The 24,408-nt window shown below is 58.0% G+C and overlaps 6 protein-coding genes across 6 annotated transcripts; 3 read left to right on the top strand and 3 right to left on the bottom strand.

Moving 5' to 3' along the window:
- Positions 1-1,888: 1,888 nt before the first annotated feature.
- Positions 1,889-8,908, top strand: SPSK_03841 (RhoGEF group protein; the record flags this gene model as incomplete). Its single annotated transcript, XM_016730656.1, has 2 exons — positions 1,889-7,895; positions 7,962-8,908. The coding sequence occupies 2 exons, from the start codon at positions 1,889-1,891 to the stop codon at positions 8,906-8,908; spliced, it is 6,954 nt and encodes a 2,317-aa protein (XP_016586548.1).
- A 577-nt stretch (positions 8,909-9,485) lies between these two features.
- SPSK_04214 (alpha-1,3/alpha-1,6-mannosyltransferase) lies at positions 9,486-11,096 on the bottom strand (the record flags this gene model as incomplete). The annotated part of the gene is made up of 1 exon (XM_016731025.1): positions 9,486-11,096. One exon carries the CDS (start codon positions 11,094-11,096, stop codon positions 9,486-9,488), a length of 1,611 nt encoding a protein of 536 aa, XP_016586549.1.
- A 2,059-nt stretch (positions 11,097-13,155) lies between these two features.
- SPSK_04100 (uncharacterized protein) lies at positions 13,156-15,082 on the top strand (the record flags this gene model as incomplete). The annotated part of the gene is made up of 5 exons (XM_016730911.1): positions 13,156-13,821; positions 13,892-14,307; positions 14,365-14,587; positions 14,644-14,778; positions 14,846-15,082. 5 exons carry the CDS (start codon positions 13,156-13,158, stop codon positions 15,080-15,082), a joined length of 1,677 nt encoding a protein of 558 aa, XP_016586550.1.
- A 1,011-nt stretch (positions 15,083-16,093) lies between these two features.
- On the bottom strand, positions 16,094-19,417 carry SPSK_03926 (ATP-dependent RNA helicase DOB1; the record flags this gene model as incomplete). Its single annotated transcript, XM_016730741.1, has 1 exon — positions 16,094-19,417. One exon carries the CDS (start codon positions 19,415-19,417, stop codon positions 16,094-16,096), a length of 3,324 nt encoding a protein of 1,107 aa, XP_016586551.1.
- Positions 19,418-20,228: 811 nt separating this feature from the next.
- On the top strand, positions 20,229-20,574 carry SPSK_04684 (cytochrome c oxidase subunit 7c; the record flags this gene model as incomplete). Its single annotated transcript, XM_016731484.1, has 2 exons — positions 20,229-20,433; positions 20,549-20,574. The coding sequence occupies 2 exons, from the start codon at positions 20,229-20,231 to the stop codon at positions 20,572-20,574; spliced, it is 231 nt and encodes a 76-aa protein (XP_016586552.1).
- A 514-nt stretch (positions 20,575-21,088) lies between these two features.
- SPSK_03949 (uncharacterized protein) lies at positions 21,089-24,037 on the bottom strand (the record flags this gene model as incomplete). Its single annotated transcript, XM_016730764.1, has 1 exon — positions 21,089-24,037. One exon carries the CDS (start codon positions 24,035-24,037, stop codon positions 21,089-21,091), a length of 2,949 nt encoding a protein of 982 aa, XP_016586553.1.
- Between the last annotated feature and the right edge of the window lie 371 nt (positions 24,038-24,408).

Consider the following 24,408-nt stretch of genomic DNA (forward strand, 5'->3'; position numbering starts at 1 on the left):
TGGGCTCGGACCCTGCTGCAGAATTTTTTCTCTGCTGCTTTTTCGGCCTTTATACGAGAGCTCTGTCGCCTGATCGTTCCGACTCCTTCTAGCCCGGGCGCGAACTTGTACACTGCTGCCGTTCACTCATTATCACGCTACATCACAGCGTTAATTATAAAAGCAGCACCAGTGATGCAAACACGGAAGACAGAATACAGACATCTGTCCGACTTAAACGTACGACATACGTCGTTTGATGCCATAATATGCTCCACATTGCAGACAGCGCGATGGCGTCCGTTAGTGCCAGGATCCGGCTCTTGCCCTGGCAGCGCCAGCCAATCAGGAGTCCCATCCCTGATTGAAGTGCGGGACAGGCCAGGGAACCAGACTAGGAAAGAGCTAAGAAGAAGTGAACGGGAGCGTGAGAAAGAAGGAAAGTGCCAGGGGGGACGCGGACGCATATCAGGAAGGCACGAATGCGCCGTGACAGGACACGACGAACAGGGGCGGGGGTTCTGTTCTCTGTTCTCAGGGAAGGAACGACCAGGGCTGGGTGCGGCATCTCGCTCATCCAGAAAGGGCAAACAGAACAGCATCTACAGAATACGTCGTAGTCACATCTGAGTCCCAAACACAAGTCAACAGCACACCAACGACGCCCCTGTCGACCTGCTTCACGGTCTCCGACCCACGATCGCAGCCATCAATTTAACTTTTTACCCACTCCAGCTGCTGCGCGACTGGTTGACGGACCCTGCTTCTCCACGCCACATCGCTGGCCCCCAGTCCGCTTCAGCATTTTCGAAAATTGTGTGCATCCGTTTTGGACTTGATTATCACCTCTCTTATGATCTGCCTTTTCTGCATCCTGGTCGTCACCTCTCACCGTTTCGCCGTCCCGTTGCATCGGGCTGCTCAATCTCACTGTTTCGTTTTGGCTCTGGCCATTGCTCCACCGACCGGCCTCAGCCTCGAGTTACAGTTCTTCGAAAGACCCCCGGTTTTGGCCCATTTCTCAGATTTGATGCACGACGATCACTTCCTCGTGGTTTCTTAGCGACCCTGTGAGCGTCGTCCGTGAGTGGCAATGCCTTTTTCCTCCCGCCTCGCCCCTTTCCCAGCCCTCCAGCACTCCCATCCTCCTGTCGTCACCTGTCCCGCCCTCTAAACAACGCGCCCAGCTAACGCGACAGCACTCTGCCGGCCCAGAAACTTTTTGTCTGTAGGCGATACAGCACAGTGTGCTGGTGGTTCTTTGTTTGCCGTTTGCGTGAGTGCGACCGAATTGGACTCGACGAAGGAGGTTTCCTTTTTTTCTTTTCGTTTCAATGCGCACAAAATTCTGACAGAACTGCAGTTTCGCGACGACAGCATCGAGACGTAACGACATTGAGACATAATTTTGAGACACAATTTCGACAATCTCGCATTTTCCTCGGGCTCTCCTTTAACGGCGCATACCCACGACGATTCTTACAGCTATTGTACGTCCACCGCTTTCGACACTCCTTTGCGCCACCTTGAAAGCGTCCAAGCTTTTCCTCTTGTTGTACTCTGCACACCTGTTTTATCGTCTCTCCACCGCAGTGTCCTTTGCGTTTCAAACCTTGCAGATTTGCTGCTCTCTCATACCGCTGCTACAGCCTCAGTTGTCTAACGCGACGAAAGACAGGACGCACTGTACCTCCTATGCCATGCCCGTGATCGCTACGCCCACAGCCCTACGACCTTGTGCATGAGACCGTTGCTTGTGGTACCTCCAATTGTGCGACGCCGTCTTCAATTCTCCGGTGACCACTGAGGTACGACATATCGATACACAGCCGACGAAAGCGATCTACGAATCCCACCTCTTGCAGCTCCGTGAATCGGTGCGGATATAGATGCACGCGTAGCCGGTACAATGCCCTGGCAACCATTGCCTCACATTGCGTTCGCAGTAGCGACGTTCCCCTTTGCAGCATCCCACCCCGAAGACCTCGTCCTCGAAATCGGCGATGAGCTCTACATTATCGAGGAGACCACCGACGGCAGCTGGCTGCGTGGCTATCTGCTGAAGCCGCCGAGCTTGCTGGCCGGTCTGACATCTGTCAAGGGCCAGACCCTCGAGGCACGCGTTTTCAGCGGCATTTTCCCGAGAAGCTGTGTCGAAGTGCGCGAGCTACTCGGCGAGTCAGTAGCTGGCGACGAAGACGACGAACATGAAAACGACAAAACTGCCGCTGACGGTAGCGACGATGGCGCAGGCGGCGAAAACCAGACGGGCGATCCCCACGGCAGCGACTCGGCAAAGAGTGGCATCGCTGGCCAGCGACCCGCCAAGAAGCGTGAAGCCCTCAAGGAGCTCGAGCTGTCCGTCATCAACGGCACCGCCGACGGCTATGCGAAGAGCAGTCGCACCAGCAACCCGTCCTCGCGCGCTCGCTCCATGGCGACGATTTCGTCCCAGGAGCGCCTCTCCGTCCCGGTCAAGCGCGATCCCAACGCACCGCGCCCACAAGCACCCGTTCCCATGCTTAAGATTGGCGACGAGACGCCGACCTCAGCAGGCGAGCCGCTGATCGACGAGATCGCCTCCTGCCTGCGCGAGTGGCACTCCACCAACCTACACGAGCTCCTCCTCACCCGCCAGTACCACAAGCTCGACATCCTCTCGCAGCTGATTGCGTCGTTGAACCTCGCCCGCCAACAGTTCCTTCACAACGTGCTGACGACCTGGGAGTACAGCATCTTGCGTGAAAAGACAGTGTGGGATCTCGTGCGTGTCAACAAGCTCTGCGGCGGCGAGGTCATTGTGCGGGACCCCGTCCAGCGCGGCCGCATCCTGACGGGCGACGACTCCGTGGTCGAGATCACACAGCTCCAGTCCATTATGAGCATGCTCAGCGAGCCCCCACAGCCGCATGTTGAGCCCACTGCCCTTCATCATTTGCTTGTCGACGTCAAGGGCTTCGCGGGTGCGTCAACTGAGGACACCACGCTGGTGCTCAGCCTCGTTGGCCGTGTGGGCGGCATCCTCGTCCGTCTGTCTGAAAACTTTAGCATCAGCACGCCGCCCGGCGGCTCCATCAACAATCTGACCAAGGGCCTCGCCATGCGCTCTCTCTTTACCGACCTCTCGTCTGCCGACATTGGCGAGGCCCCGGCTCTCGACTCCGACCTCTTCCTTGTTGTGGCGGTTCGTTCGGCGCAGCAAATCTCCACTGCCGCTCAACCACACTCGAGCAAGCCAGCCTCCCGCTCAGGTTCAGGTTCGCACGGCCACGGCGCTGGCGTGCCCATGAGCGGAAGTGGTGCCTCTAAGGACGGCAACCGCCCGCCCCTGTCCAGTGGGAACAAGTCGGTCCGGAGAAGTCTGATGTGGTCCGGCAAGAGCAGTCGTGCCGCCTTGTCCCGCTCGGCCAATACGAAACTCGACTCGCTGAACGAACAAGGCGAGGACCGCCCAGGAACCGGTGGTGCCCCGGCCAGCCGCGACGGTCAGTCACAGCCGCCGAGCACAGCTACCTCAAAGAGCGCCGGCCGGAGTTCATTTGACGGCTCGACAGGTCACTACATGACGACCGATCGGATGACGGGCGTTGGTGTCCTGAAGCTCAACGCCATCATGAAGCAGCAAAACGACGAGGTGGAACATGTGATCAACATCTGGGCGCCCAGTGACCGCGTCGGCGAGAAGCAACAGGCGGGCGACGACTGGGACCCGTTGATCCAGGAGCTCATGCACAGCAGGTCTGGCCAGTTTGAAAAGTCGCGCGGCTCTGAGCGCGTGCAAGTGCACCTCCGCGCCTTCAATCACCAAGACGCCGATGTTCTTATCCGAGCTACGCCTACACTGCTGGCTGGTGTCGGCAAGACCAACAAGATGGGCTTCTCGGGAGCACCGACGAAGCCCCGCTCCGACATTTATGTGACGCTGCAGGATGCTATGCTCAGCCGCCAAGTCCAGTTGTCTCGTTATGGCACAAGCCCAGCAGCGCTTCCCAACGGCATGCACGGCAACAATCTGCAGGTCACACTCGAAGTGCGCCGCGCCAATGGTGAGCGCATCGACAACTGCATCTTCCCCTACTCCAATGGCGAGGGTCTCAGCACGTGGCGCTCCTTGGCGGCGGAGAGAAGTGAAGGCTGGCGACAGACTCTGCGTCTGTCCCTGGTGCCACAGGACGTGTCTTCGGCGCACGTGGTCATGTTCGTTGCGGATATGCCCAACCCTCCATTTGCCGTGGCGTACATGCCGCTGTGGGACCAGTCAGCATTTGTGCGGGACGGTGCTCACTCTCTTCTCTTGTACCGCGTCGACGAGAATACCGTTGCACCTCGTCCACCGGCCAACGCACCGCCTGGGCGTGGTGGCTACCTTTCCTTGCCGTGGGCTTCCAAGGGCCGTGGTGACGCGCAGTCCGAGGTCACTGGCCCGCTGGCTGCGCTCCGCGTCGAGTCATACTTGTGCAGCACACGCTTCTCCCAGGACCGTGTTGTCCTGGGTCTGCTGAAGTGGCGCGAAGGCCTTAAAGAAAACGTTCCGAGTTTGCTCCAGCAGCTCATCTTCGTTCCCGAGATTGAAGTCGTGAAGCTTCTCAGTGACGTGCTGGACGCCCTGTTTGCCATCTTAGTCGACTACGCTGGCAACGACGAGTACGAGGACCTCGTCTTCACGGCACTTGTGCGGGTTCTTGATATCGTCCACGATCGCCGCTTCAACGTTGGTCCGCTTGTCGACCACTACGCCGAGAACAAGTTCAACTACCCTTTCGCCACACCCTGTCTCGTTCGATCGTTCACCCGTCTCCTCGCCAAACCCACGGAGCCCCAGATATCGCGTAAGCTCCGTGCCACGTTCAAGGTCGTCCGCCATATTCTCAAGTTCATCACACACGCGCGCGACCAGCAAAAAGTCAAAGAAGCAGGCATCGGCATCACCAGCTCGAGTCCCGGTTTCACGCGCCACCTGCAGAGCATCTTCAAGGCCCTCGAGGCCATGATGCGCAACACGGCCCCCGTTCTCGTCGGTAGCCAGACGCTGGCAGTCCAGCACTTTCACACATGGCTGCCTGAGCTGTCGAATCTGTTGACGACCGAAGAGATTTTGCACATTGCCATTGACTTTATGGACGCGTGTGCTAACGTCAAGGGCAAGCTCGTGCTGTACAAGCTGGTCCTGATCATCAACTACTCCCGTCTGGAGATTTTCTCTCACCCGGAGCAGAGATCTGCGCTGAGCGCCAATACAGTTCGCTGGATAGCACCACATTGGGGCCACAGCGACGAGGTGACTGAGCAATGGAAGGAGCAGGTCCGGCTCTGCTGCTCCATCCTTGCCAGCCAGATCGACCACCTCGGCCCCGAGATTCCCGACTACGTACCAAAGATCCTTGAGTCGTACCTGGCCATTCAGCATTCCATCGAAACTGCCGCTGCTGCCGCCGGCGCCAACACACCAGCCAAACCTCCACGAACCCGTCTGTCGCTGCTCTTCCCGACGCAATATCCTTTCGCATCGCGGCCGGTCGCGTTGCCAGAGAGCGGATCCGAAGACTCTCTGGATGGACGGCCGCAGCCCACCGATCAGCAGAAGCTGCTGCAGCGCCAGCAACAGCAGCCCGTCTTTGATGAGGCTCTGGTGGAACTGTCCGCCATCCTGTCTGCTGTGTCAAACTCACCAAGCGGCATGCAGCTCGAATTGGCCGACGGCGATCTTGCAGTCATTCTCGAAAATACGCTGCGCGTCCACATGAGCATCTTGCGCGGCGAAGCCTTCCCCTCGACGTGGCTGAGCACCCACATATTCCACCACAAGTCGATTATGCGTACGCTGCAATATCTGTCCACGATTCTCCTGGAAAGCTTTCTACCCGACCCGGATGATGCCGAGAGTTTCAACACGGAGCTATGGAAGCTGCTCTTTACGACTCTGCTGATGCTTGTCAGCAGCCCCTCGCTGGCGCTCGAGACGTTCCCAGAGCAGAAACGGCGTGCGGTCTGGAAGATTGCAGGTGACGTCCGTGAGCACGGCGCGGATCTGCTGCGCCGGACGTGGGAGGCCATTGGCTGGGATGCGACGGCCGACGAGCAGCAGCGCTACGGCCTCAGCAAGATGGGCGGTTACCAGGTCCAGTATGTGCCGACACTGGTCGGCCCCATTGTTGAGCTCTGCCTCAGCGTGCATGAAGGCCTGCGCCGGATGGCGGTCGAGGTGCTCCAGACTATGATTGTGAGCGAGTGGACGCTGAGCGAGGACCTGTTTATCATCCAGGCTGAGATCATCGACTACCTTGACCACTACTTCAAGACGAAGCCCCTGACCGAGAGCATTCTGCAAAAGCTGTTTGTGGGCGAGCTGCTCGCCCGGTTCACAGCTCTTGCCGATGTTCCTGACGAGCCGCTCTACACGGCACTGCGCGAGCTCATTGCCACCATTGACGAGTTCCTGGATCTATTGGTCGCCGTCCACGGTGGCGACGGCGGCGGCGCAGTGACCGGCTCGTCGGCAGCCGGCGCACTTGCAGCGGCCAGTGGCGCCAATAGCGGTATACCTGCCTCGGGCGAGGCGTCCCACCTGATCAACCGGCTGCGGCTGATGGAGTTCCTCCGGGACATGCAAAAGGAAGAGATGTTTGTGCGCTACGTCCACCAGCTGGCCTCGCTACAGGCAGCATCGCGCAACCATGCAGAGGCTGGCCTGGCCCTGCGTCTGCATGCCGAGCTGTACGAATGGGACCCGCTGCGTACGGCACCGGCGTTGTCGGACCCGCCGTTCCCAGCGCAATCGCATTTTGAGCGGAAAGAGCGTATATACTTTGACATGATCAAGCACTTTGAAGAGGGCGAGGCATGGAGCAGTGCTCTGGCCGCCTACAAAGAGCTGCAGGTGCAGTACGAGACGAACATTTACGACTTCTCCAAACTCGCCCGCACCGAGCGCGCGATTGCGACCGTGTACGAGACCATCGCTAAGAGCGACCGCCTCGTGCCCAAGTACTTCCGCGTCATGTTCCGCGGCCTCGGCTTCCCGGCCAACGTGCGCGACAAGGAGTTTGTGTACGAGGGATCGCCAAACGAGCGAACAAGCGCCTTCACGGACCGCCTGCAGGAGCAGTACCCGGCAGCACAGATTGTAGTCATGCCGTCGGCGCCGGGTGCTGGCGGTTCTCGTGCTGGCTCGGGCCTGATTGCAGGTGCCGGATCGACGGCGACGGAGGACATGATTGAAGACATTGTGGAGGGCCAGTTCCTGGTGGTGTCCGCCATTAGCCCGCACCGCGACCTGCGACATCATGTCTTCCAGCGGGCCCGTGTCCCGCAGGTCATTCGCGAGTATCTGGTTTCCTCTCACCCGCAGGTCTTCTCGACCTCGCTCACCCGCCAGACCACAGGCCCTGTCGCAGAACACTATGTGCACAAGACAACGTACACGACGGCGGAGGTGTTCCCGACAATTTTGCGGCGCAGCGAGATTGTGACTGTGGGGGAAACGCGACTGTCGGCCAAGGAGACTGCCCTGGAGAGGATCTTGCGCAAGACGGCGGAAATGACGACTGTGGAAAAGAAGGTGGCCGAGGGCGACTCCTCGCCGGAGACGGCCCAAGTCCTCCTGGACGCGATCAGCATCTCCGTCAATCCCTCGTCAGAAAGCAGTGTGGTCAGCTACCGCGAGCTGCTTCCGACAAGCGGGCGCCGTGGCAAGCAGTCGGGCAGTGACGTTGCTGAGAAGGGTGAAGACGACGACAACGACGACGACGACGAGCTCGACGAGGATGACGAAGACGAAACGCCGGAGATGGATCCGCAGGAGAATGCCATCAAGATGGCGCTCGTGGACCACGCGATGATGATCAAGCGCAGTTTGGCACTGCTGGCTCGGTCGTCCAATGACAGCCTGTCGAGCCACGCGGACGATCTCATGCAGTGTATGTGTTCCCTAACCAGCCTTGTACTGCTTTCTCCTTTTCCCTACTAATACGTTCCTTCTACAGACTTTGAGGCAACGTTTGCCCCGGAGATTGCCATATTCACCCCCCAGGCCGTTATCGAGACCACGACTACATCGCCAACGTGGCCCCGCTCGTCCCCGACTGAGTCTGCGCCGCCCAGACTTCCCGATGTGGCTTCCACTTTGGAGGGCACAGCCAATGGGCCAAGGCCAAGCGGTGGCCATGCCGTAGAAAGCGGTGGTGCCGTTGTCGAGGAAGCGTCGGCGGTGCAGCCGATTGCAGCATTGCGCCAGGGCCGTGGTACGCGCCTGTCGTTCCTCGGCGGCGGCGCGACGACCGGCCGCAAGCGTGACAGCATCCACATGTCAAACAGCGAGAGCACGATTCACGAGACGTCGCGCAAGAGCAGCGTTGGTGCCGCCGAGATGGATTCGGTGAGCGAGCACAGCCGCAGCCGGAGCAAGGAGAACGCGAACCCGAACGCAAACGCGAACGCGAATGCGAATGCCGCGAACAACCGCCGGAGCTTCTTCCGCCCGAACGGCAGCGACAAGACGCCGCCGATGCCACAGTACACACCCAGCATGGAGACGACGATTGTCGGCGGCGCCCAGTACGGGCACAGTAGCACCAACGGGAACGGGACGCCGCGGCCGACCAAGAGCGGCAGCAGCGGCAGCAACAACTACTACACCACGAGCACGAGCAACAACCGGGCCCCTGCCGAGGCCAACAAGCCAAAGAGCGGTGCGGGCGAGTGGGTGGCGGAGCTGTCGCGCAAGAGCTCGGACCTGACCTCGATGGACCGCAAGCGGAGCATGAGCAGCAGTGCCGGCAACGGCCAAGGCGTCAGCAATGGTGTGGGAGGCGAGGTGGACGACCCCGGGCCGGCCAAGATGGGCGGTGTGCGGAAGCGGCTGAGCATGCTGAAGCTGGGCAAGAAGTCGAGCAAGGCCAACGGCTTTATGGGGGCCGTTGATGAAGAGTGATTGCATTTCCCTGATTTCCAGATTTTCCCCTTTGTCTTTTATTTTCGTTGCATTTCCACACTCATTCTGTTTGCTTTGCGTATATCCCTTTCCTTCAAAAATTTCGTATATGTTCCTTATAACTTTCATGTATACCAACCTTTCTATTCTGTTGTTTTTTACTTCATTTTCCTGCTCTTCCTGATTATTTCTTCTCCTTTGTCTTTTTATACTGTACCTTCAAACCAAGTATACTTTTGCAGTCCTTGTTTTTTAGCCATTTTGTTGTCGCTATCCTGTCGCTGGTGTTTTCGGATACCTTGCATTGCCACTTTTTGTTCGCATTTTCAGACATTCTAGCCAAAATCACGAAGCCATATTTTGGGATATGATTTTTTGACGTGTCGGTTCGGTTGTTCAAACATGTTCTTCTCGTTGTTATATGGATGATGGTACAATATGGTATCTATTGTCGTGACTCGATGCGACCGTATCCTATGCTAGTACGTGGTATATTACTCCATAGAATAGCTGTGCAAAAGTAGCTGCTATATAATTGTGAAGTGCTGCTGCACCCACGAAATGCCACGAACTAGAGTTAGAATATCTGTTTCAGCACGGCCACAGCCAGCGCCAGCAGAACACCAATGAGCGCCACAGCAGCAAATAGAAGGGAGCCGATGGATACAGACGGCGTTGCGGTGGTCGTGCCGTCCGCCACACGGTCTACAATCTCGTCGAGGATGCCGTCCAGCCGCGCGGCCATCTGCGTGTCGGCAAACTGGCTGCGCACGCGTGTGCGGCCGGCGTCGGCCATTTTCTTGCGCTGGGCGTCGGTCAATGCGCCGGGGACGTCGGTGCCCGGCAGGACCTTGGCCATGACGTCTGTCCAGGCGGCCACGTCGTCGGCCGAGCGCAGCCAGCCGGTGGTGCCCTCGACGACGGTCTCGGTGGGCCCGCCCGAGTTGCAGGCGAGCACGGGCAGGCCGGCGAGCATCGCCTCGAGGGGCACGATGCCAAAGTGCTCGTTGGCGGGCGTGTAGACAAGCAGGCGGCACGAGGGGCTGTGCAGAAGCAGCGACTTGAGGGCGGACGGGACGGACAGCAGGAACAAGACCTGGACGTCGGCGGGGATGCTGAGAGCGGTGACCATGGTGCGTGCGGTGGCGGTGCGCAGGCCGAGCTCGGTGGCCAGAGCGTCGAGTTCACGGTGGTAGCCGACGTTTTCGGCAACGCGGTTGTCGTAGCCGCCGGCGACGACGAGCCGCCTGGGGGAGGTGCCGGTGGGCAAACCGGCAAACGCACGGATGGCCAGACCAATGTCCTTTTTGCGCTCAAAGCGGTTGATGCTCAAGACAAACGGCAGACCCTGCCACAGGTCGACGGGCTCGTCCCTGTTCTGCTTCGTCGTCTTGTCATTGCTGTTGTTGCTGGCCCGCTCCTGCTCTAGTGCGTCCTCCTGCTTGATGTCGATGCACGGGTAGACGACGCGCAGGCCGTTGTCGTCCTCAGCCACCAAAGGGTCGATGCCCACCTTGACCTTGGCCGCCAGCCGCGGCCAAGTCGCCGTCACCACCGACTTGGTAAACCGCGAGTTGACGGCCACTGCGTCGGAGAAGCCCATGCTCCACTGCTCCAGGGCGTCAAATGGCACCCGGTACAGCCGCTTCCACCACTTCTGCCGGCCCTTGGCCAGGAGCAGGTCCGGGAAATGGCAGTAGAAGAAGATGGGCGTAGGTGTTGTCTGCTGTGCAGCGCCACCATGGGCGCTGCCAAGGCTCCGCAGCAAGGGCAGTCCGGCCGACAACTGGTCGACAAAGTACGCCGTGGCGCCCAGCGCCGCCAGCTCTCCCGTCAGCCATATCTGCAGCAACAGATGCACCTGGCGGGCAATCGCGCAGAGGATCGCAAAGCGGCCGAGGATCGACGCCGGCACCACGTTGCCGCCACGCACGCGCACGTCCAACACACCCGTGCCCGGGCGCACCTCGTCAAAGCAGTGTGCCGGGTCGCAGTGGCTCGTAAAAATGACCACCCGGTGGCCGCGGTTCTGGAGGCCGACGGCGGCGTCCACAACAAGCCGCTCCGCACCGCCGATGCCGAGGTCCGGGTGGAAGAAGACGACCGTCTTTTTGGGCGATGACGGTGATGCTGGCGATGGCGAAACGACGGACTTGGCCGATGCCCCTTTTGATGACTTGCCCGCCATGATTGTGTCTGGTGGTGCGGAAGAGGGTGTGGGCACGGGGTGGCAGAGTGGTGATGCACCAAGACGTGTAGTTTAGGAGCTTGGGTGGAGCTGACGTGACAGGTTGCAGATTGCCTTTCTGGGCCAGCTCCAACACTGTGCGCAGTGGGGACAGTGCCTAAAATTGTCCATAATATCACTGTGTTGCACTGTATTGATAGCGTGTTGCTCTTCCATACAGCTCAATAGCTCTACACGTATCTAACTCCATACATAACACAGCTATCAGACACGTCTTGTATTCTTTGCGTCTTTTGTGACAAGACAGAAATCAAGAATAGGTTATTCTGCTCGCCAGGTACTGGGAACTTGACAAGTGTGAAGAGCACGAAAGTTAAGCGCCTCGAGTGTTTCTTGTCGAATAATGCTTGTCTGTGTGCTCTTGCATTGTGGAGCTCCCTGCAAAGACGCCTGTAGCTAGTACGGAGTTCGCCGGTAAGGAGTTGTAGTATTGCTTCCAGGAAACACCCCACGCGACACCCATCGGCGCCTGTTTCTTGGCCGATCGTGATGGAGATCGAACGAGGGGTCTTTCAGTCCGCAAAAGCAAGATGCATGCGCGTTTGCCAGGACCCTGGTCTGTGCTTCTCGACGAGCAAACATTCTGTCTAATTCTGTCTTTGTGCCACGCCAGACGTTCAAGAGGCTGGCTGCTGCTGTCTATCCACCGTCCAGCCATCGTCGATTATTTCCACTCGACTGCCGTTTGTCGAGTTTTCTCTTTTCCCGGGCCCTCCTCTTTTTTGCTTTTTTTTTTCGGTCCCGTTAATTCCTCTCGCTCGCGATTCCGTTTGTCTACAGACGCGGATCCCCGCTGCAACCGTGCTTGGCGTCTGCGCGGTTGTATTGAGTGTGTCCAGTTGTCGGGATGTGTGCCGAGAGGTCCAAGAGCCTGGAACAACGCCGCTACTGCAGGTTGTTTGCCACTGCGAACAAGCCTCGACGCGTTTAAAGAGGATCTCGACGCGTCAACATTCACAACCGCAGTTGCATCACAAGCGCGTCGTCGAATTCTGCTTGACATCGGCGTTTCATGTTCCCTATCTGCAAATGTTAGAAAAAGAAGACGCTTCTTGTTTAAAACGACGAGGGTCGACCTTTGAGCTCAGTTGCCTTTCATGTTCTCTTCCTTCCATCCCATTGCTTCGTCGTCTTTTTTTTGCTTTCATTTTGCACCGACAACTCACCTAGACCTCATGCCAATGAACAAGGTGCATCTTGTGGCCCAGACCTGCTCCTTGCCAGCCTTTTTGTGGACCTAGCCGCCAACAACCACTGCCGGTACGACTGGAAAACGGGGAACACGGAGAAGAAAAGAGAAAAGAGAAAAGAGTGATAGAGGGAAAAGATCTCCTCTGAAAGCGTCGCGATCTTGACCTTGTCCCTCTTTCCAAAAGGGAGCAGCCCAGTACAAGAAAGGAAGCGTCGACGCCTGGCCTTTCTCAACCTTCGCTCTTGCCCTGCTGCACAACAAATTGCACGCCCGTCCCTTGCATCTATCTGCTGCTTGTGGCGTTCATTCCTTCCGTCGTACCACGTTCTTGCCATTTCCACGTTTTTCTCCCTTGATGTCCTCGTTCCTGCCATTCCAGTGAAAGAACCGCACATTTTTGCACGGCATCGCTCCTTCCTTGACAGACCAACTTGTGCTTCTGCTGCTCCTTCCTTCTGTGACCACGCCTGTGTTCTTTCCCTCTTAGTCTTTCTCGTCCTTGCGTCCTGCCCTGCCATTCCGGGAATTGGTCGCTTCTCTCACTCCCCCACGACTCTGAATTGCTTCTTTATTCTCTCCGTATCTCGCTCTCCTTTGCCGTTGTTCAAATTCCATCCACACTGTCTCTTTGTATCCGTGGAGAGACTTGTATTTTATTTCATCCCTTTAGACCGGTGCGGTCCGGTTCGCTCCTTGGTATCCTTGCAATCCTTGAAGCCCAGTTTTCTTTCGCCCTTTGTATTGTCTGTTGGTAGCTGTTACTGTTTTTTTTTTTTTCTTTTCTTCTTTCGTTTCTCGATCGACAACATGGCGGGTTATTCCGTGGAGGCTACGCCGCCTACGACCGCCGACCGCAAGGAACGCGTGCTCGATCACCAGCACCCTCTGTCCATGTCTCCATCTCCATGGGCCGCGGCCGCACCGCCCACGCCTCAGGATTCACTCGCATCACCCTGCCAGAGCCCTCCGACATCGCCGTCGCTGAAGTTGGCCGAACCCGTCTCGCCCTCCCCTGGCACACTCGACGAGGATGACAATGTCCTCATGCATGATAGCGGCAGTGCCGCCAAGACGACGTTGATTAGACGCTCAACGCCGACATTGATCACAATTGGCCCCAAAGTTGCCCGTGAGAACCGAATGCAGAACTGGCTGTCCGAGATACCGCCTCCTGTGTCGCCACAAGAACGCTACATCCAGGGCCTCAATCCGGCCGTCGACCACCCGCTGCACCCCCGGCCGCTCCGTGCACGGGCACCCCGCCAAGCACCGTACCTGGGCAACACCGGTGTGACCGGGGACGACGACGCGCTCTCTCGTTCGTGTGAGAAACTGGCTATTGACGCGTCCGATAAGGAGAATGCCATGGTCCGCAACAGACTGCGGTCTCTGGGCAGCCCGCCTCAGATCACGCCAACCAACGTGCTGGCCGAGAGGCCTGTCTTGGGAACGAAGAAGAGACTTCTGACAGAGGTATGAATGTGCATCCAAACCAAAACCCCACGTGGCCCTGCATCTGGGATTGCTAACATTGTTTCTACAGGATGCTGGTGACCTCTCTGCACGGAAGCGGACGAGACTTCTGGACCCTGTACGCCGCTTCTCGCAGCGCCTGTCTTCATCGCTTACCATGTCTTATGGGGTGGCCGAGGAGAAGCGGGACAGTGAGGACCTGTCTCCCGAGGAGGTGGCGAAGCAAAACGAAATGCTCTACAAGTTCACCCATCTTAGCAAGACGCCATCTAGCAGCATCCGCTCGTCTCTGTCCAAGCGTAGTGGTACCTTCCGTTCGCAAGGGTCCAGCACCATACGCCGTATCATGTCATCTAGGTTGGCACCTGCTATGCCACCGCCTTCACGCGATGACCAGGTCGGATTCTGGGCAGAAGGGCGGCCTGATATGATTGTCAATGTGGCTTTCATTGGCGACGCTCGCGTCGGCAAGACGGCGCTGATCAAGTACGTCCCCCTGGTGCTTTTCAGAAAGTACAAGAGAAACGGCTGCTAACTGACTAGGCGCCTGGTGTATGGAAATTTCCCCCAGACATACGCACCGAGCTCCATCCAAGAGGAGACGATCCGTATCATGGTCGACGGCGTCCGTGTCCAGTTGAACCTCTCGGAAGGCGGCAGCGCTCGTGATCCTTGTGAGCCAAGCATTCTAGCACTCGGCTGGTTCAGTGTCGTGGTCCTCTGCTTTGACATTGGCCACCACGGCACGCTCCATAGTCTGCAGAAGGTAAGCAGCATACACGGCCGCCACAGAAAGGCACACGCTCACCGATTCTGATGTAGTACCGTAATGACATTGCCATGTACGAAGAGAACTCGGTTCTTGTGCTGGCTGGACTCAAGAAAGACGCTCGTCGCCGTTTGCCCCCTCTTCAGTTGACCTTTGTTGAGGACGCCGTGCAGGTCACACCGGAAAAGGTGAGAGATGGCTGCTTTTGACCCCCCAATTCCGAGTTGTCGTCGTGGATTCTAACACACACGGCAGGGAATGGACGCAGCCCTGAAGCTGGGCTGCACAGAATACTTTGAGTGCTCGTCTCTCGCCTCCTGTGAGGGCATCGACGACCTGTACGACTACATTGCTCGGGCCGGTGTCGAAGTCCAAAAAATCCGCAGCAAGACGATATCGCGCTTCCGCTTCGAGCGCACGGTCGATAAGGGCATGGCCAAGATCGCCGAGGGCGTCCGGTCGATTTTCACTTTTAACGGCAGCTCCGCTTAGAGCTTGTCCTGAGCATGCTACATAGCTGGCCACACCGGTCCAAGTCAGACGAAAACGGCATGATGCGATGCTATTGTACGATGTACGAGGTATATATGATCGAAAACGGAACACGACAACAAAAAGACAACGAAAAGACAAAACGACGGAAAGGGAAAAGGAAAGGAAAACAAAAAGGAAAACAAAAAGGATTGGGAACGGAAAAGGTCAAGGTACTGTTGCACACTGGTGTATTGGAGGCATTAATTGTATTATGATATATTATTTCTTGGGCTGGATTGGGATTGTTCCTCAAACTTCGGATCGGTGCATGGCCACAAAAGATGTCCTGTGACGCAAAATGGCTCTCATGCACTGCTATAACAGCAGAGTCGAGACCAGTATCGCACCGCGGAACATTGACGGTTTGTATTTTTACAACTGTATTGGAGTTTAACTGTCGAGATACGACAACACAATTTGGTTCATATTTATGTACTTTCAAGCATGCACATTGTTGTTCGTCGGAACAGTGAACAGGTGTCATCATGCCGGTTATCTATGTATAGTCCTAACCTAACGCTCTAAAGTGATGATACTATTGTGTCTCGATCAACGCCCGACAAACAATGCATCCCCAAAAATGCAAGTTAAAAATTAACGTGGCAATAAATCAAACACTCGCAGGATAAAAAGGAGTAAATCGTGGCCAAAATCTGTTTAAAAGAAAACAACATAAGACAAGCAACAGAAGAGCATTCGGATCCGGTCTGTACTTTTACAGGTAGAGGGACTGAGCAGCCACAATGCCGCGCTTGATCTTTTCCAGACTCTCCTCAAACTTTTTTGTAATCTCCTCGCTGCCCATCACCTTGCCGGCCTCGGCCATCTGGCGCAACAGCTCTTCGAGCCGCCGGAACAAGCGCACCAACGAGCCCTCGTAGGCGTTTGTCATTTTGCTGCGGTGTGTCAGTGCTTGTGTCGCGGATAGAAAACGAGGGAGACGGGGGAACGGGGTGCGAGAGCTGAAGCTTACCAAATGTCTGCAAACGAGGCGCCCTTGGCCCACGCCAGGACCGTCTCCATCAGCTGCCACTTGAGGCTGGCCACGTACTCCTCCTCGTTGATGTCCAGCTTGCTCTCCTGGCTGACCTTGGCAATGATCTTTGCCTGCGACTTGATCTCGCGCAGCGGCTTGGCCAGGTCCTCCTTCAGATCGGGCGCCTCCACCTTCTCGTCAAAGAGGAAGCACGTCATGACCGACGCCACCACCTCGGGCGACAGGTCGTTGAAGAAGCGGTTGAACAGCAGCTCCGACAGCAGCAGCTCGTGGCCCTCGGTCGACGAGATCTGGCACGCCACGCGGGCCTTGAGCTGCACTACGTCGTCCTCGTTGATGAAGCCCAGGCGCCGCAGCACCGTCTTGCGCGACTTGAGCTCGTCGAGCTGCGCGATGCTGTGTGCCTGCGCAATGGCCTTCTTCTTCTCCTTGATCTTCTCGCCCAGCTCCGCCTTGTGATGGTACTTTTCCCACAGCTCCGGCAGGATGGGCGAGCCGTGCAGCGGATTCGCGAGCAGCTTGGCCTCGAGCAGCTCGATCTTGCGGATCAGCTTCTTGAACGACTCGTCGTTGATCTTCATGTTCTCGATTGGGTCGAGGACCGGGATGCCGTCGGGGAACCGGCGCTGTACCTCGCGGATGACCTTGCCGGTCCGGTCCTTGCCGGCCGACTTGGTCACATTGTCCGGCATAAAGATGCGCAGCTTGCTCATGGCGACAATGGTCGACAGCAAGCAGGGAACGATCTCGACACGGGCGTCGGTCATGTTGCTCTTCTCCTTGTTGGTGTCCTTGTCCTCCTTTTTGTTGGACGCCTTGGACGCCTTGGAGGCTTTGGACGTCTTGGAGTTCTTGTCGTTGCCGCTCGTGTTGTCGCCGCTGCCGTTGTCCTCGCTCCCGCTCGCGGTGCTGCTGTTGGCATTGTCGACCCACGGCACGGCACCGGGCGCCACCTCGCCCAGCGGGAAGCCGGGTGCGATGCTTTGTGCGCTCTTGCTGTCCGAGATGAAGAGCGCCACGTCCACGCAATACGACTCTTGCGGTGGAACCTCGTCCTCGCCACGCTTGGGCGCACGGCGCTGAGAGAAGCTCAGCACAGCGCCCCAGCCAAAGTCCTCGCCGCTGCCAGGCGTCTTGATGTGCACCAGCCGGCCCGGCTGCAAAAACGGCAGGCAGAAGTTGGGGTGCTGCATGACGAGGACCATGTCCTTGCGGTACTCTTCGATGAGCTGCCGAAGTTTGTAGTACTCCTTGACCGTGTTCTCGTCCGGAATGATGGTGCTGTCACGCTCGTGCTGCAGCGCCTTGAGCTCCTTCTCAAAGGCGGGCACGCTGGCGGCATTCTGGAACTGGAAGAAGCAGCGTTCCAGCATGTACTCGGGCGACACCGTCTCGATACGTTGCAGGTTCAGGATCATGTTGTAGCCGAGGTGGAAGGCCGAGTTAAGACGATCCTGCTTGCCGGCGACAATGGCCTTGGCCGTTTCGGGCTCGAGCTTGTCGTCCACCATCATAATGACAATACCGCGGTCATCGAGGCCACGACGACCGGCACGGCCAGACATCTGGATGTACTCGGACGACGTGAGCGGCCGCATGGAGACGCCGTCGAACTTGCGCACCTGCGTGAACACGACCGTGCGGGCGGGCATGTTCAGGCCGATGGAGAAGGTTTCTGTCGCGAACAGGACCTTGATCAAGTTCTCCTGGAACAGGATCTCGACAATCTCTTTGAGGATGGGCAGCAGGCCCGAGTGGTGCACACCGATGCCCTTGCGAAGCAGCGGCAGCAGGTGCGTAATCTGCGACAGCTCACGGTCGGTCTCGGACAAGGTGTCAATGGCGTTCTCAAAGACCTTGGTGACCAGGGCCTGCTCAGACTCGTTGTTGAAGTTCATGCCGGAGATCTTGAGCGCCAGCATCTCGCACTCGCGCTTGCTAAAGTTGAAAACAATCACGGGGTGGAAGTTCTTCTTCATAATCATGCGAATGATCTTGTAGATGTCGGATGTCGACTCGTTTCCGCCGCCCTTGTTGATCTTCTTGTTCTTGCCGCGGCCGTTCTGCTTGGCGTTGGGGTCGGCCGGATCGGCGCCCTTGTTCTGCTCCACCAGCGCCATGGCGGTGTTGAAGTTCTTCTCCTTGAAGACACCGCGCTCGTCCACGACGAGCAGGATGCCGTCGCCGCCGGCGGGGAAGCAGTAGTTTTGCAGGGGCGTCGGACGGAAATCGGTGTACACGACGTGGCACGCCTGGCGATGGATCTTAGCTATCCACTCGGCGAACTGGAACGCGTTCGGAATGGTGGCCGACAGGAACACGTAGCGGACCTTGTCGGGCAGCAAAATAATGGTCTCCTCCCAGACGACACCGCGAGACTTGTCCCGCATGTAGTGGATCTCGTCAAAGACGACCCAGGCCACCTCTCGCATAATCTCGGAGCCGCGGTACAGCATGGACCGCAGAATCTCCGTGGTCATGACGAGGCAGCTCGCCGTGGGGTTGATGGTGATGTCGCCCGTCATCAGGCCGACGTCGCCAAACTCGCCCATGAAATCACGGAACTTTTGGTTGCTGAGCGCCTTGATGGGGCTTGTGTAGATGACACGCTGGTTGCGCTTGAAGCACTGCGCGATGGCGTACTCGGCGACGACCGTCTTGCCGGCACTGGTGTGCGCAGACACCAGGACACTCTCCTCGCGCTCGATTGACGAAATCGCCATGCTCTGAAACGGGTCGAGCTCGAAGGGATACTCGCGCGCGGGCTCGGCGGGCCGCTTATGCTCGGAGAGGGGAACGTATTCATAGTTGAGGTCGGGCGGGAGGGCCACCTGGTGCTGGATGTTGTGCTGCAGCACGAGCGACTCGGTCTCCTTCTGGGGGGCAAAACCAGACGCCGGTGCCACCTCACGCGACTCAGCCGTCTGGAAGGTGTCGGTCAGCACAGGCTCGGCCTCGCCGTCCTTTTTGCGGCGCTTGTTCTGCTTGTCGACGCCATTGCCATCGCCGTTGGTACCCTCGTCGTCCTCGTCGTCGTCCTTGTCCTCTTCGTCGTCCTCGTTCATGGGAACATCTTCGGCCGCCGAGGAGATATCGGCGTCGTTGGACGTTTCCCCGATTGGGATCGCCGGCACATCCTTGGCGGCTTTGTTGGCTGTCTCGGCGGACACCTCGGAGAGGCCCACGGCCTTGCGCTTGCGGCTGGCGTCGCCAGGCGTTGTGGCGCGGCCCCCCTGCGGCTGTGACGGCCCAGATGGCGGTTTGTCAAAGACCTCAAACAGCTCGTCGATATCCATTGTCGATCCGTCTGCTGAATGGTTGCTCCGCACGCGGCGGGCGGGTAAGGGAATGTACAATGTACACAGGCACACCGGCAGCCACTGGAGATCGTCGCGCGGTTGGTGGGCTAGAGGTGAAGTGCTGTTGGTGCAAAATAGCAACGGTTGGGTGAAAAGGGGAGAGAAGGGGAAGATGCCCGACTCTTTCCCTGGTGGTGAGAAAACAGAAAACGGCAGGCGTCACTCTCGAAGTGTCCTGGGCAGGAACGATGGAGGGCGAAGCGAACCGATGCACTGAACGAGAAAAACTAATAACTGGGGACGGGAAGGCGCTGGCCAGGGAAAATAAAGTGGAGCAATGCACAGAATTCTGCCACCCAAAAGCTCATCGCGCGGAAAAGGCGGTTAGTTGGATCATGTGATGTGATCAGTCAGCCAATTGTGGAAAGCGCGAGTGACGTGCACGGGCCACCTTCCACTGCAGCGCTGGGCAGCCGGAAAAACATGGAACAGCGGGAAGGAGACGGCACTCACGCCACTACGGCACCCAGTCACAGCCGCGCAAAAGAGATCACTGCAAAAAACCGAGCTCTTTCGAACCTCGAGCTTTCCCACCATCTACACCCCAACAGCCATCCACCATCGCCGTCACAGACCATCACCACTCCGTCGCCAAGGTTCGTCGCGCTCCCAATCGTCTTTTTGGTGACCAATTGGTCGTTCCTGGTCGTTCCACCGCGCCTGGCGTCCCCGTCAGCCCGCCCTCGTCGACAATGTGACAATGTTTTGTTCCCCCCGTTGCTCGGCACAAAGCTTACTGACCCTCCAGATGCTCTCCCGCGCTGCTATCCGCACGTCGCAGGCCGTGGCCGGCCGCCGTGCCTTCCACTCGACCCCGTTGCGCTTCTCGTCGCCGTACCACTACCCCGAGGGCCCCTACTCCAACATCCCGTTCAACCCCAAGAGCAAGTTCTTTGGCATCGGCTACTGGACCTCGATGACCTTCTTCTTTTTCGCCCCCTTCGGCATTGCCGGTGCGTATTTTTCGTTGAAGAGATGGGCCGATCCATTGGGATGGCTGAGGCATGGGTGTCTATGCTCTATACTGTTCCAGGCACGTGCTGACGTTTTTTACTTTCTCCCGCTTAGCCTGGCAGACGTACAAGCCGAAATAGACGATCTATCTCGGAGGCTTTTTTTAGAGTCTGGGGAGGATACCGCGGAGGATCAGAATACCGGGGCGCATGGCCGGGGCCGATGACCGTTTGTCAACCCTGGCCAAGCGCTGCCTTGTACATAAAGTCGTCATAGAAACTCAACAAAAAATCAAACAGTTCCATACTACATGCAGAGGACGTGGATTCATCTTGTCATCCAAAGAGCGCGCAACAGCAATTGGCAAAAGTATGCTGCTATCCGCCCGTATAAAGTGACCTTGCCATGGCCACGTCAAACTGTCTTTTGTGAATGGTTAGAATTGGATGTCTCGATAAAACTGCCACAGACGCAGGACGAAGTGAGGTGAAAAGTCCGTCCATTGGAACGGATGCATGCATTCGTAATACGCTGGACGTCTCAATCCAAGCGGTATATGTACAAAAAGGATATGGTCGTTACAGGGCCATGGCCACAGAAACATAACTATAAACATTTCAAGATGAAGCCCCCGCCCGAGTCTACCACACGGACTCATTGAAAGGACCGCCAGCCCAGCTGTTTCAGGACAGACTTTCGTGGCTCAACATGGCTGAGCCCTTTGTAATTGGTGATTCTGTTGTGGGCGCCACTGCCAATGACTTCCTCGGGGACCGTCCTCTTATTCACCTCGCGGCCCTTGAGCAGGCTGTGCAAGACGCTAATGGCAAAATCGGACTGGACCTCGTCGGGCGTCCAGCGCGACATGAGCGAGTTGTAGGCCTTGAAGACCATCTCGGGCGTGGCGCAGCGGTCAAAGGCGCGCAGCACCCACATGACGAGCCAGACGGAAATGTACATGCCCTCGGTGCCGTCGTCGAGGGCCTTGAGCAGGGCGGCCCAGGTGCTGCGCAGGCGCGCGACGCTCCAGTCGGTGTACATGCCCTGCGCGCCGCCGTGCAGCGCAAAGCCCTTGAACAGCGTCTGGAAGATGGAGCCATGCAGGGGGATGCCGAGCGACTTCATGTCGTCGAGGTAGCGCGTGACGGCAGGGAGGTTGCCGAGGCGGCAGGCGTGGTGGTTGATGAGGACGCGGAAGGTCGAGAGCGTGGGGCGGATGGGCATGAGCGCCTGGTGGGCGGCGCGCAGGTCGTCGTTGTACCGGTTCTCGTGCGCCAGCATGACGAGCACCTGCGACAGCATCCGCTCGGATTTGTAGTCCGTGCTGTTGGGAAACGGCGGGTTGCCGGTGGAGGCGTCCGAGGACAGAACAAAGCTTCCACGCGATCGCGGCGACGCGTTCTTCACCTTTTTTGGTTTCGGTTTCATCTCGAGGACGACGCCCGAATGTCCATTGCCCTGCCTCAGTTCGCTTTGCTGCTGCTGCTGCTGCTGCTGCATCCTGTACCGGGGGTGCATGCGGGTGTAGATGCGCTCGGCGGCATCCTCTTCGCCGCACCGCACAAAGCCAGACATGACGCAGTTGAGCACGACCGTGTCAATCATCTCGCCCGCTTCGACCATCTCGTGGAAGGCGGCGCGGATGCCGTCCGGGTCCAGCCGGAGGCCAAAGTAGTGGATGAGGCTGACGTGGTGGTAGCGGTTGAAGCGCAGGCCGCGCTTCAGCATCTCGTCGTAGATCATCTCGGCGAGCGTAAAGTTGTGCGACTTGGAGGCGACGTCGAACAAGATGTTGAACGTCACCTCGTTGCTGCGGATGCCCGCATCCTTTTCCATTTCGCGCCACAGGTTGACGACGGCCATGTTCTCGGCCGACGTGGTCCAGCCGACGTAGCGGCCGGCAAACGCCATGGCCGCGTTCCACTCGGCGCGCAGCAGCGGCAGGCCGCAGTCCTTGATGTCGGCGACGACGGCAAAGAAGCGCAGCATCGACTTGGCGTTTTTGCGCTCCTCCATGTTGAGCGACCGGAGCAGGCCATGGCGCAGTTCGTCGGGCACGTACGACATACGCATGCCGGGCAGCCGCAGGTACGATTGGTAGACAAGCTCGGCCGGGACAGTGCTTGGGTCCTTGAGCCGCATGACGACGTCGTGGTCGAGCGCGCGCACGGCTTCTTGGATTTGAACGTCGAGGTTTCGCACGTCGTCCCACGTTATGGCCGTCTCGGTGCTGGCGTTGTCGTCCACGACGCGCAAGTCGCGATCATCCACGGAACCATTGTGCCGTCGGATATCCGGGTCTTTCAAGCGGGCCAAGTACTCGTTGGCCGAGTCGCCGGTGAGGGGCGGGCCGACGAGCGCGAGCAGCTCCTCCTTGCTGACGCGCTTTGACTCCGGGTACGGCTCGCCATGATGGGGGTAGCTGTCGTAGGCGTCGAAGTGGCTGGAGTGGATTTCTTCGGGGAACGTGCCCGGCTCGTCGTCCATGTCGTCGTCGCGCCGAATCTGGCCAAGATTGACGCCATGGGCGACAAGTTTTTTGGCGTGAAAGGCGCTCGATTGAAAGTCTTTCTGGCGAAAATCGTCTGTGAAGCTGGGTCTGGTTACGAATTCCTCGTACTGGATATCGTCGGGGTTGAACCTCCTTGTGGAGGGAGTGCTGTCGGAGTCTGCGTCTTCGCGGAAGGCGTCTTCGCGGAAGGCGTCTTTGAAGGCGTCTTTGAAGGGGTCATTGAAGGGGTCATCGTTAGGGTAAATGTCGTGGGTGTCATGAGTGTTGTATATGCCGTGAGAAGGCTTTTTCCTAGACTGTATGTCGTCAGAGTGGTAGTCGTCTGAGTAGCTGTCGTCGGGTTGTGGGTCTTCGCTGTGGCGGGTATCAAGCTTGTCTGCGTTGTTTTCCCGTTTGGGTTCCTCGGCAAAGGCTCGAGACGACAGCTGGTCTGCCCTGGACGACGTCGTGGGCGCATACGCCGGGGGCCTGGCAGACTCCAGATCGCGGTCATCATAATCCTCTGCGTATATGTCGTAGAACTCTTCGTCTCTGTGTTCAATATCTGCAGCTCTCCTCCTCCCGTATATGTCGCGACTATGTTCCGGCCTGCTTCCAGGGCCGCTTTTCTGATTTCGTGGCGCTGTCGTCGCTCCGTCGCTCTTGATCTCGAGCTCGTTGTCGTTGAATATGTCGTCAAACTCCCGCGATGGCGGCTGGCTGGCCGCGGCTGTGGACGTATGGCCGGACCGCCTATGCTCCAGGCTGCCACGCGGGCATCTCGTGGTCCGTTGGGCCCGGCGGAATGCCGAGTCATAGAAATGCATGGCCCTCTGCGTCGTTGGTGTCTGCCACGAGGCGTCGTTCCAGGCCGGAGGGAACAGCATCGGCAACAGCGTGCCAGAGGCCGGGTCTGCGGCGCCCGCGGCGGAGAACCAAACCGCCGTCGTAGTCGTCCGCGGTCGTCCTTGCCGCCGCGGCCGTCGACTCTGCTCATGGATGCATCGTGATGGCGGCGACCGGCCGGAAACAGGTGCCGTTGCCGGAGGAGGCATCCGGGCCGAGAGGACGGCGCCACAGACGGACCTGTTGATGCGGCGTGAGGCCTTCATGGGCTGTTCGTCATGGCGGCGTCATATAAGCTGTGCTGGGATGTGCGCGGCCGGGAGCCGGGACCGGTTGTGTCGCGTCGTATGTCGTGTGGTTGGTGCAGATGATTTGCCGTTGTTGTCAGCAGCTGTACGAAGTACAGTGAGAGGCAAAAAAAAAGCAACACTGCAGCTAATTGCTAGGCGCTGTGGGGTGCCTGTACCGTCAATTTTGGGGGCTTTATCTTATCGCGCCCAAAATTTACAGTGGAGTTCGAAGTCGGATTGCTGCAAACGGCAGCATTTCCTCAGTATATGCATCTAATCGGTATGGCGAGAGCTGCCGAAAAAAATTAGCGACTGTTACCTTTGGCTCAAACCACCACGTCCAGCTT

The sequence above is a fragment of the Sporothrix schenckii genome (genome assembly GCF_000961545.1).
Source record: "Sporothrix schenckii 1099-18 chromosome Unknown Cont46, whole genome shotgun sequence".
Classification (NCBI taxonomy): Eukaryota; Fungi; Ascomycota; class Sordariomycetes; order Ophiostomatales; family Ophiostomataceae; genus Sporothrix; species Sporothrix schenckii.